Raw genomic sequence first — 13,155 nt, 5'->3', positions numbered from 1 at the left:
TCTTGGGAATAGAAATTGGAAGGTCGAGGCATGGTATTAACTTGTGCCAATGAAAGGAGAACTTTGATACAAGTCGATACACCCCATCTGGCATATAAGACTGTTTCAATATTATGAGCCTTTGCTCCAAGGATTGTCCAATATTTGAAGGGAGCTCCAGGTCATGGCTTGTAATACAAGACTGGAGGAAGTCTTGTGATAGAGGGTTACACAGATATCGAATGGGCTAGCTCAAATTTTTACAAAAGATCCACCATAGGGTATTGTACCTTTCTTGGGGGAAACTTGGTGACATGGACAAGCAAGAAATAGACCGTAGTAGCAAGCAGTAGTGCTGAAGCTGAATACAAGGCCATGGCACACACTACATGTGAAGTAGTGTGGTTGAAGAACCTTTTGTAGGAGATGGAATTCTGAATTGACAATCCTATGAAGTTGTAATGTGACAACTAAGTTGCAGTCCACATTTCTTCTGATCCAGTTTTCCATGAGAGAACAAAGCACATAAAAGTTCACTGCCACTTTGAAAGACAAAAGGTGCTAGTGGAGTGATAATTACAACACATGTGAATCAACTTTGGAAAAACTACCAATTTACTTCCTTTCTACCTTCAAGATCCCCACTAGTGTAGCTTTTAAACTGGAGAAATTAATGAGGGATTTCTTATGGGAACCAGGGGATACAAAGAAAGATCACTTGGTGAAGTGGGAGGTGGTCTCTAGAAGTAGAGATAGTGGAGGGTTGGGTATAGGAAACATAAAGTTAAGGAACACAGCCTTGTTGGGAAAGTGGTTATGGAGACTACCTCTGGAACAGGACAACTTGTGGCACATAGTGATAGTGAGTATACACGGGGTGGCAGAAAACAGGTGGGATATTGGTCTTGACCCTAGGGCATCCCGGTCATCTCCAAGGAAAGCTATCCATGGAATTTTGCCCTCATTTCATCCGTTTATCAGACTTGATGCTTGTGTAGGGAATAAAGTTCGATTCTGGGAAGATGTCTGGTTTGGGGATGTCTCCTTCAAAGACAGATTCCCGTCCATCTACTCTCTTTCATTGAATAAAGGAAAAACCATTTCCTCTGTCTATCTGAATGTTAACTCTTGGGATTTGGGTATGAGAAGGGGGTTGAGGGAGTCTGAAATGGGTATGGTTGATGATCTGATTGACCTTCTTAATACTCTATTCCTTGATCAGTCTTGCTTGGATGGTAGAATTTGGTCAGCCTCTCCTTCTGGGTTTTTCACTAGTGCTTCTTTTTACAATGCTCTTCTCCATTCATCTAACTTGGCAGGAACCTTCCCAACAAAGGAGGTTTGGTGTAACCTTGTACCCCCAAACTACTGCCTTTCACCCCACGTGTGTAGCCTCTGCTTGGCCTGTGGCGAGACCATTACACATTTATATCCTTTCCTTTTGTAGCCCTTGTTTGGAATTGGTTTTCCTCTCTCTTTGGATGCAGGTGGACCCTCCTTCAGATGTAGTAAGACTCTTTGTTCCGAACTTCTTTAGACCTCCAAAGAAGGGGAGAGCAATGTGGAGAGCAACAAGAGCAGCTGTTTTGTGGTCAATCTAGGAAGAAAGAAACAATAGGATCTTCCAGGGTTCTGAAAGATCTAAGGAGAAAATCATTGACTGCATATCTACCAAGGTCATTCATTGTCTTAAAGCATCCCCTTTATTTAAAGATTATATAGCTGATGATTTGTTTAGAGGATGGTACACTGTGGCAAACTCTTCTTCATTGAGGTCTGTGCAAAAGGAGCAATGGATCCCTCCTGCACATCAATGGGTGAAGCTGAACTTCGATGGAAGTTCCTTAGGAAACCCGGGTCCCTCTGGGGTGGGAGGAGCTTTCAAAGACAGGAAGGGTAGACTGGTTGCACTTTATTCAGGTCCGATAGGTGATGGAGACTCTTTGAGAGCAGAGATTATGGCCTTGCTACAAGGTCTAAGACTAGCTAAACAATAGGGCTTACACCAGATTGAGGTAGAAGGGGACTCTAAACTATTAATTGGGTGGTTGTAGTCACATAACTTGGGGGCATGGGTACATCGACAATTCACAAGGGAAATAAACTGCTTAGTAAGGGAGGTTGGGGCACTGTTCAAGTGGACAAGGAGGTCAGCGAATGGACTAGCCGACACTCTTACAAAGCAAGGAACTTTCAGGGAAAACTTGTTTTGGGCTGTTTTGTAATCAAAAAGTACTTTTCTTGGGGTAAACACCCTTGCTGGGTGGTGACAGTGTATTCTCTTAATCTGTCTAATGAAAGTTACCGTTTCTGATCCAAAAAAAAATTACAAAACAAGTGAATTCAAAAAATCAGTGGGCAGATTTGTTTACAAAAGGGTTGACTCAGGGGAGAGTGGATTACATATGTAACAAGCTGGGATTATATGACATAAACTCAGCAGCTTGAGGGGGAGTGTTAGAGTCGGCAATCATAAGGGTAGTTTTGTCTTTTTGCTATGTTATTAGAGTTAAATTGTCCCTTTTTATCTTTTCTAAGTTATGTGCCCCATACTTAATTAGGGACATAATAGTCTTTGTACACCAAGACACAAAATATAAATAAAAAGGTAGTCGGATGAGAGATTTTCTCCAGTCGTTCTCTCTATTCTCTTCCTCCTTCCTCCTTGTTCTCTTCTATTCTTTCCTCCTTCTTTCAAACCTAGAACTGAACCAATGCTAACCAAACCATTAACTCCAACCTCCCCCTCCCCCCCCCCCCCCCATGCAACATATCCAAGAGGTTGCTCCATATAAACCTCTTCAAAAAGATTACCATGGACGAAAGCATTCTTCACATCTAATTGAAATAAAATCCTATCATAGTGGGCAAGCAAGCATATAATAATATATAGAGAGCATATGTTAGTAACTGGAGAGAAGGTATTAATGTAATCAATGCCATGAGTATAATGTTTAGCCACTAATTGTAAGATTTCTATCCACACTACCATCAGGTCGATGCTTAACTGTTTAAACCCAATGACTACCAGCTGCCTTCTTTCTAAGAGGGAGAGAAGTGGTATCCCAAGTATGATTAACCTCAAGAGCATGAAATTCCTCATTCATTGTCGTCTTCCAATCTACGAGACAAGAGCTTCCTAAACAGACCTAGGAACAAAGACAGGAGACAAATGACACAAACCTCCAATAGGAAAGAGATAAAAGGGCAAAGGACAAGTAATACAAAATTGGAAAATTTGATGGACCTACTAATGATGATGCTGATCCCCTAGGTGACTAAGGTGACCCTCCATGAGCGCCTTATTCCAGAGGTGTTGCCTTGACAACTATGGTCTTAGGGTTGGAAGAAGAAGGAGATGGGAGAAGAATAAGAACAAAGAAATGAAGAAGAGAAGGATTTGGTATGAGAGACCCAACCCTCCAAACATAAAGGATATTTACAATATTACCCTTGCATCATTGTGCAAACTGCAAATAATTACATGACCATACAACATGTAAAATCTCAAGAATACCCATTGATGATGCACGATCTGGCTGCTCCCTGCTAGAGGATAACTCAGACGCCGAGCTGGCGAGTTCGCCAGGTCGACTTGCAAAAAGACAGTGTCAGAGTGCCCGAGCTGCTTTACCCGGGGTGGGTACTCCGATGCTTAAGTCAATGAGCTGGAGATTTTGGAGAGCTAAGAGAGAGAACTAGTGTTTGAGAGATAAATCACACATACCTTCTCTCAGGGAGGAGATGCCTTTATATAGGCATAAGAAACTAGGATCTTCTTGTAATGCGTCCGAGATTCCCGGGAAACCACGCTCACCATGTTTGAAGGAGAGGGATAGAGTCCGTTTGATCAACTCTTATGCGAACAATACAAAAAGATGGGTGTAATGGTCATGCGTCGTGATCCCGAAGAAATCAGAAACAATAACCTACTTAAGGAAGAGGTCAGCGAGGACATCTTGCAGGTCACCACCTGGACCTCAGTCAGGTCGGCAAGTCCTCGAGGAGGCCGCTGCCCACACTGAGGTCACTTCGACTGGTACTGACGAGGTACCACAGGTCGACAAGTCCTCAAGGAGGCCGCTCCTCACGCCGAGGTCCCATGGACCAATAATGACGAGGTACTACAAGTCGGCCTTGGATGAGATGCTGATAGCCGCCCTGTCGAGGTGACTGAGTTGTGTATGAGGTGCCTTGGACTGATTCCGGGGTGTGCCCAATTGACTAGGCAAGATAGGTGTCTACTGCTTGGCGCTGAGGTGTCAAGCGGAAAAGGTGGATGCCACATGTCGCTAGGTCAGCGGAGGGCCAATTCTGCCCACATCACCCATGTTCTTCTAAAGACACTATTTCTAACATTACCATGTAGATTAATAAAACCTTCTGGATCATATTACTGGTAAGGATCAGATGTACCAATTTGTACTTATCTCTTAGGTCCCAATCAAGTGGTAGATATGGAAAGTGAATTTTTAATATGCTAAAACAGAACCAGCAATCTATACTCCATAAAATCAGTTTAAATATACCTTATCAACAGCAAAGCATTTTCCCATGGCTGTATCCTGTAGTATACGAGCAGTCACCTGAAATTGTATCAGTGTCTAAATTAATTGAAAGGATTACTATGTGTAAGAATTTTCAAGAGAAATATGTGATGCACCACAAATGGCCATTACCTATTATGAATAATAGCTATTTGAAGCTCAGTAAAGGACTCTGAGTATAGAAGCTGGTATGAAAAACCTTTACCAATCCAATATGAATAATGGCCATTACCCAGTGTTGGCCCCAGATATCTGGGGTCATAGGAAGGATAGACTGGGTACAGCCCTAACCTTTGGCATTTTAGCCAACATAATATGAATACAAATCCAAAATCATTTTGGCTCTTCATATTTTTTTTGGTATAATTGATAGAGCATAATGGCATGATAGGATTTGTGTATCTAATCCCGAATAATTGGGATTAAAGTTGATTTGAGGCCTAAAATAGAAGATGCTCACCAAATATTATGTAGAAATACCAATTCACAAAAGGAAAAGAAAAATATCTTTTCAATTAAGTAAAGAAAATAGGGAACCTGATATGAACCGACCAATACTAAGGGCTTGTTCGTTTCCTCTTAACTCCTATCTCTTAAGAGGAATCTTTTAACTTTAAGAGAAAAATAGTTGTTCACTTCCTCTTATCTCTTATATGTTAAAGTGCAACCATACAACTTTTTGTTTTCCAATGATACCAGACAAGCAAAAAACTCTCATATATGGGATCAAAATGGATATTTGATAATTTTCAGAATTCAGAACAATATCCTCTGCATTCAGAGTTCAGAGGAAAGAAAAGTTCACCAATACCAATATACCTCTTAATGTAATTATTACACTTTCAGATGTCAGACTTCAGAGAAAACAAACAGGCCTTAAAAGTATTAGTAAGAATAGCAACACTATCTTGTATCTATTTACAAAGGCAAATATAAGCTAAAATTTAAGGCACGAAACACAAATAACAATGTTTCCAACACATATTTGTTAAAGGACAATCACTATAACATTTTGTAGGAATGGAAGCATACACTTTCAGTTGAGAAAAAAGGCTTTTAAGAAATGCATGAACCACTCTGGAGCTAAAGAGATCAGAAGGAATGAACCAATCCATAAAGAGTCAACTAGATATTACCAAATAAAATTGTGGGATAGTAATGAAGGATGTTGAGAGTGTACATGGGCAGCAGGATAGTCTAGGATTTGTTTTTTATGAATAAGGACACTCTCGTCTATATTTTATCATAAACAGGGGTATATTTGTAAACCAACTCTACTTTATCTTTAATATAAAAGGGAGCTGAGGGCCAACTTCTATAGGGTCTATTAAGCTTTCTATTTTCTCCCTAGGAAGTTTGGCTAGTTCTTCTCAGTTCTCTCCTTTTCTTCTTTCTTCTTGTTCGCCTCTTGCTGCTATTCTGGTTCCATAACAGTATATTCACAAAGGATTTAAAAAAAAAAAAAAGAAAACTTCCTCCCTACATGTTTTCATAGATGACTAGCTTCTCATTGTAACTTTGACAAAGCTACCAACAAGAAAAGCTTAGGAAATAACACTTAACAACTGAAAACATAAGCAACATAGGAATTTTTGCGATAAAAACACACTTTAGATGACACATTGAACTGTTCAGAGAAACCAAAGAAGTAGAAGGTGTAACAAAATACTATTCAGAGAAACCAAAGAAGTAGAAACCCACATGCTTACGTCCATCTTGAATCATCCTCTTTGTATCTAGGTTTCAAAGTACAAATAGGATTGGAAGAAGGTAAATACTACAATTCAAGCAGTTAATTAAGGAAATAACATAAATTAAATTTGTGCAAGCTTGGGGCATGTGGAATAGATGATAAGGTGAGGCCAGGAAGATTATTACTATTAGTACTTATATCATCTATACAAGAAGTACAGACAATATGTGCACACTAAAACCCTATATTGAGTTAATCACACATAATGCCTTCTTTTTCAGCCAAATGGGTGCTCACTCCTAGTCATTGTTTGTCTTTTTACACTTTTACAATCTAAGGAATCATCAATATGATTGGATGATCTAGAAGTCCATGTGGAATTTGCTCCCCAAAAGTTCATTAATCCTCTTGTTTCTCAAATCATCATCTAAGCCCTTTCCCTACTAAAGGGGGTTGGCTACATGAATCTGTTTAGTCATTCCATTTTTTTCAATGTTATATCCATTGTTAAATTATGATCTCTTTAATCATTTCGTAATACTTCAACTCATGTCCTCTTTGGTCTGCCCCTATCACCTTTAGTTTGTAATACATCACTTTCTACTACTATAACCCATGTTCAATGCCAGATCATTTCTTTCTCTTGCTTCTCAAATTTGGTGACAATTACCACATACCTAATCATTCCTTCTTTTAACTACTCTATGATCACTCGTCAATCCCCTTTAATTAGAACATTTCTGTAGCCTACCTACTTTTTGTTACAGCCAAACACTTAATACATCTAACATGGTATCAGAGACTCTCTCAAACCTAGACAACATGCTGACGTCCTCAGACTGTACAAATGACATTGGTGGTCATATTGGGACCCACTACTAAGTGAAGGGAATACCACCATCCAATAGAGCAAAACGTATGGAGTATTTTGGTTTATACTTCATGTCTACCAGATGAGGGGTGGCTCAGTTGGTATGTGTTAGAGCTAGCCGAATAAGGGTAGATTAGTCATTTTATTTCTGTTAAGTTATGTGCTTATGTGGCAGTCTTAATAGAGACTTCCTGTCCCATACTTAAGTGGGGGCAGTTTAGTCTTTGTACTACTAATTAGAGGCTAATCCATATTAAGGGTAGACTGATAGGGTTTAACCTATCAAGTTCGACTGTTCACTTCATCTTCTTCTTCTTATTCTTCTTCTTCTTCTTCTCTTCTCCTGGTTCGAACTACTGTAGCTACAGAACAAGCATGGTTTCAGAGCAGAACATTGCTCTCTAAATCTCCTCACAGATTCGTGACCTGCTCCTTTCTGTTCGTGACCTCATTTTTTTTTCTACTTTCTGGGCTGAAAAATGGAGAACACAGATTCGACCTAGGTCTGAGAACACCTCTATTCTTCTTTCTCTGCGCAGAACCTGACTGTTTTTTCAAGAGAACAACTTCAGAAGTGGATGGTCGACTGAAGCTCTCCATCGAAGGTTGGTTACCTCCTTTTTTTTTGTGCTGTTGGTATTTCTGGGTTGAAAGCCTTCAAAATCTGCGGGGACTGATCAGAACCTAGAGAACTAGGTTGTTTGTTGCCTTGGTTCTTGGAAAAAGGTCCAAGAACAGGCTGTGTTTACAGTGGCCGAATGGTGTAAGGGTATGTTTGACCTTTTTTTTGTTGGTCTGTAGTTGTTTTGAAGCCCTTGTTGGTCAAAGTGACCTGAATTGAATGACAGGTTACTGCAGATCTATACCATGTGTGACAGCTGTGGTTGTGTGGTGGTGCTTGTGATGCTCAATCTCTATTGAGCATCTTCAAGAGGGCTTGTATGCAGCCAGTGAGTTGCTGAATTAATGTCAGTGTGATTCATGATTTTGTGAAATTAGTAGTGGTGTGAACAAGAACAAAAGTTTGTGTACTTATCAACTGTGTTTGGGGACTGCTGTAGTGTTTGGAACATCAAACTCCTGACAGCAGTACTTAGTTGGCTTCCGGGAATTCAGATTAAAAGTAGCATTGGAAGAGCATCATGACAGCAACTAGAGATGGTCGTAGTGATCAGAAACCTAGTGTGGTGATTCCCTCTGACTATCTAGGTGTGCAGATGACTTCAATTAAACTTAATGGTGAGAACTATATACCATGGGCCATGTCAGTGGAAGTTTTTCTCAAGGAAAAGAGGAAAGTGAAGTATGTGAAGGAAGATAAACCTCCTGCTGACTCTTCAGGGTTTGATGACTGGGAACAAGAAGATGCCCAAATCATGACATGGTTATGGAATAGTATGGAACCCAAAATAAGTGCCGACTTTATGTTCTTAGATACAGCTAAGGACATAAGGGAACATGCCAAGAAGCTTTATTCTGTGCAGGATAACACTACAAGGGTATATCAGCTCTATTAGGAGTATTTCGATCTGCAGCAAGGGAATAAAACCCTAGAAGAGTACTATGCCAGTATGAAGAACCTCAGAAATGAACTCAATGTCTATCATCCCCTCACTCCAGATGTTAAGGTTCAGCAACAACAGAGGGAACAACTAGATGTCACTAGGTTCTTAGTGGGGTTGAAATCAAAATATGAACCAGTTAGGGCCCAAATATTAGGGGGCTCTACTCTTCCTACACTTGAGTAAGTGTTTGCACGGCTTTGTAGGATTTCTTTGGGGCCTACAGAGAATCCCACACAGTCTGACAGATCAGCATTTGTGATAGCCAAAGGAGGTGAACATTGTACTAAAGGGGGAGGACATGCCTCTCGAGGAGGTCGTGCTGGTTCCGTATTTGGCCGTGGTGGTGGTCGTGACTCAGGGGGAGGCCGTGGTAAAGGAAAAAGTAACTCTACAAGGAAGTGTACCCATTGTGGCAAGGACAGACATTCGGTGAATTTCTGTTATGATCTCCATGGCCCTCCTTCTACATTGGCCAATCATGCAGTAGCTGGTGGGGTTGATATCAGTCATAACCAACAGGCAGATCTAACTCCTTCCACATCTACATCTGTTTCCGGGAAGGAGATGGTGAGTGTACCGCGTGATGAGTATGAGAGGTTCCTCCAGACTACTTCACAGCATACTACTGCCACCCTTGCCCACTCAAGTATAGCTTGTCTATCATCCAAACCCCATCCTGGATTATTGACTCAGGAGCCTCTGACCACATGACCGGGACTCCAGGTGTGTTCTCTTCCCTCTCTAAAACTTCCACATCTCAAACTGTTACCCTTGCCAACGATTCCTCTTCTCCCATTTGTGGTGTTGGTAATGTTGACACGACTTCTCTTTCTTTATCATCTATTCTATATGTCCCTAAGTTTCCATTCAATCTTATGTCTGTTAGTAAATTAACCAAGACTCTTAATTGCCTTATTACATTTTTCCCTTTTGTGTTTTTCAGGATCTCAAGACGAGGAAGAAGATTGGTGGGGGGCATGAGGCTGGTGGATTGTATTACCTTGACGGTGGTGGACCGTTAGTTGCACTTCAGACTTCACTCACTCATCTACAATGGCATGGTCGACTGGGACATCCATCTCTAAAGGCATTCAAGATACTGGTTCCATCTTTGAGTCATTTGTCGTCTTTATAGTGTGAGTCGTGTCAGTATGAAAAATATCGTCAGGTTCCCTTCAGTCCTAGAGTTGATAGTCGTATGTTGAGTTCTTTTGCTTTGGTTCATTTAGATGTTTGGGGTCTGATTAAAATACAGTCTTATAATGGTTACAAGTATTTTGTCACTTTTATTGATAATTGTTCAAGGATGACATGGATTTATTTAATGAAAGAAATGAGTGAATTATTTTCCATTTTTCAAAAATTCCATTCTGAAAGGAGTGATGTTGTAGTTACTACTTGTTTCCTTATTAATCGGATGCCCTCCTTCATTCATCATGGTCGGTCTCCCTTTTCTATTTTGTTCCCCACCTTGTCTCCCTTTCCATTAACACCCCAAGTCTTTGGTAGTGTGTTCTTTGTTCACAATCTGAGTCCTGGGATAGACAAGCTGGATGCACGCTCTGTTAAGTGTGTCTTTCTTGGCTACTCTCGGACCCAGAAAGGGTATAAGTGTTACAATCCAATTACTCGGAAGTGCTATGTCTGTCCTGATGTCACCTTTTTTGAGTCTGTCCCTTCTTCTCGGGACCTGAAGTATCTGTGTATCCACCTTTGCTTCCTCTTCCTCTTCCAGTCAGTGATCCCGTTCCTGGTGTTCCAGTTGGGGTTGACCCTTCACCTCCTCTAGTGCAGCTCCCTACTGAACGACCACCGATCCGGCACGTGTATATTCATCGACAGACACCGGCTCCTCCTCCAGCTTCTACCTTGTCTGTGGATCCTGTTGTTGCTCCTATCCCTGAACCTTTAGGACTTGATCTTCCCATTACTTTATGAAAAGGTAAACGTAGTTGTACCCTCCATCCCATTTCCAAGTTTCTTTCAGTATCTCGCCTTTCCGCTTCACATTGCCAGTTTGTTTCACTATTGTCATTTATTTCTATACCTAAGAATGTCCGAGAAGCTCTTAGCTCACCTGGGTAGCGGCAGGCAATGGAGGTGGAACTTTCTACCCTCCAGCATACTCACACGTGGGAGCTCACTACTCTTCCACCTAGTAAGCATGTTGTGGGTTGTAAATGGGTGTATACTGTTAAATACTTGCCAGATGGTAGTGTGGAGCGTCTGAAGGCCAAACTTGTTGCTAAAGGTTATTCACAGTTGTATGGAGTGGACTATATGGAGACCTTCTCTCCAGTGGCTAAGATTGGCTCTGTCCGTGTCTTAATTTCCTTAGCAGTTATGTATGATTGGCCCTTGTTTCAACTTGACATTAAAAATGCCTTCCTTCATGGTGACCTTATGGAAGAGGTATATATGGAGCAACCACCTGGGTTTGTTGCTCAGGAGGAGGATGGTAAGGTGTGCAGACTGAAAAAGGCAATTTATGGGTTGAAACAATTGCCTTGTGCTTGGTTTGGGAAGTTTAGTGAAGTGGTGAAGAATTTTGGAATGAAACAATGCCAGGTTGACCACTCGGTGTTCAGCTATGATTCAGAAGCCAGAAAGACTTTATTAGTGGTCTATGTGGATGATATTGTCATAACTGGTAGTGACAAATTGGGGATCAATAAATTAAAGGTCTTTCTGCAAAATCATTTTCAAACAAAAGATCTTGGGACATTGAAGTATTTCTTAGGTATATAAGTTTGCTAGATCAAGACAAGGTGTAAGGCAATGCCAAAGAAAATATGTTCTTGATCTGCTAGATGAAACAGGACTATTAGGTGCAAAACCGGTTGAAACTCCCATGGAACCAAATGCTAAGTTGAGTTCTGATACAGGGGAAATATTTGACGATCGTGGAAGGTATAGACGGCTAGTGGGGAAGCTGAACTATTTGACTATCACGAGACCAGGCATCTCCTTTGCAGTCAGTGTGGTGAGCCAATTTATGTAGAACCCTCGGATACCTCACTTGGATGCAGTTCTTAGAATTGTAAGGTACCTGAAGGGAGCTCTAGGCCATGGGTTATTGTACAAACCAGGAGGAAAACTTGAAGTAATTGGGTATACAGATGCAGATTGGGCAGGCTCTGTGTCTGATAGAAGATCTACTACAAGTTACTACACATTTCTTGGAGGAAATCTTGTGACATGGAAGAGTAAGAAGCAAACGGTTGTGGCAAGGAGCAGTGCTGAAGCCGAATACAGAGCCATGGCACACACTACATGTGAATTAGTATGGCTAAGAAATCTCCTACAAGAAATCGGGTTCTCCATGGATAGACCTATGAAATTGTACTGTGACAATCAAGCTGCACTCCACATCTCATCCAACCCTGTTTTTCATGAGAGAACAAAGCACATAGAGATTGATTGCCACTTTGTGAGGGAGAAGGTCCTTTCTGGAGAGATAAGCACAGAACATGTGGGCCCAGGTGATCAGTGGGCATATTTGTTTACAAAAGGCTTAAGCTTAGGGAGAGTGAACTATATATGTTAGAGCTACCCGAATACGGGTAGATTAGTCATTTTATTTCTGTTAAGTTATGTGCTTATGTGGCAGTCTTAATAGAAACTTCCTGTCCCATACTTAAGTGAGGGCAGTTTAGTCTTTGTACTACTAATTGGAGGCTAATCCATATTAAGGGTCCTCTGATAGGGTTTAACCTATCAAGTTCGATTGTTCACTTCATCATCATCATCATCATCATCTTCTTCTTCTTCTCTTCTCCTGGTTCGAACTACTGTTGCTACAGAACAAACAGTATGTTAGCTGGTTTGTTCCATCAGAGACGGGAATATGAACCCTACTGCCATCAACTTTGGGGAGGGGGTTATTAGTGTGGTGCTTGCATTATTCAATGGCCATTATGAGGGATTCAGGCATATCACCAAATACCAAAAAAAAAAGATGAAGGTTGGTATTTTTTTTTCAACATTTTCATTGGAAAATCTTTTTTTTATCAATTTTTCATTGGAAAATCTCAGAAATTCAGTTTTGTGTTTACATCTCTCTAGAGGTTGATTGGGAAGTCGTTTCTTGTTAGGATTGGATGTAGTTGATACATGGCAAATTTATCCAAGTATTTAGGTCTGCACTAGGATGGTCTCCTAGAGATGATTCTTTTTCAGAAGTAATAATTGAAAGTTTCCCTAAAAAGTCGATGATTTCAAAAAGAAATTATATATTATTAGGGGCTAGGGAGACTTTAATAAAGTCTATCTTTGCCAACTTACTGGGGTACTTCTTCTTGTTATTCAAGGCTCCAGCTAAGGTTACGGAAGAATTGAAAAAATAATTATGGACTTTTTTAAGGGATATAGGGACTGACAAAAAAAGATCAGCTAAGCAAATGAGAGAATGAAGGAATGGGCAGGTATAGGGATGCAAAGGCTTCAACCCTGGGGGGTGTTGAATACGACAGATGGAACCAGGAGAACAGCATGGTTATG

The 13,155-nt window shown here is 40.7% G+C and overlaps 1 protein-coding gene across 7 annotated transcripts in view; it reads right to left on the bottom strand.

Moving 5' to 3' along the window:
* The window catches only part of LOC104596833 (L-arabinokinase-like), a 161,273-nt gene that overhangs the window by 96,196 nt on the left and 51,922 nt on the right, over window positions 1–13,155 (bottom strand). For 6 of the 7 annotated variants that reach the window (XR_002022626.2, XR_016076348.1, XM_088888059.1 and 3 more), the window contains one exon: window positions 4,509–4,565. The exons of the other annotated variant lie outside the window; for it this stretch is intronic. Coding sequence is in view for 4 of the 6 variants with exons in the window: in XM_088888059.1 (XP_088744185.1) it covers window positions 4,509–4,565 (57 nt within the window). In the remaining 2 variants the exon portion in view is untranslated. The remainder of the gene's footprint in view (window positions 1–4,508; window positions 4,566–13,155) is intronic. 7 annotated transcript variants of the gene reach the window in all.

Source organism: Nelumbo nucifera, chromosome 5 (genome assembly GCF_055504915.1).
Source record: "Nelumbo nucifera cultivar China Antique chromosome 5, China Antique-T2T, whole genome shotgun sequence".
Taxonomy (NCBI): Eukaryota; Viridiplantae; Streptophyta; class Magnoliopsida; order Proteales; family Nelumbonaceae; genus Nelumbo; species Nelumbo nucifera.
Note: the sequence above shows the minus strand (reverse complement) of the source record. Positions and strands in the feature narration are given on the sequence as shown.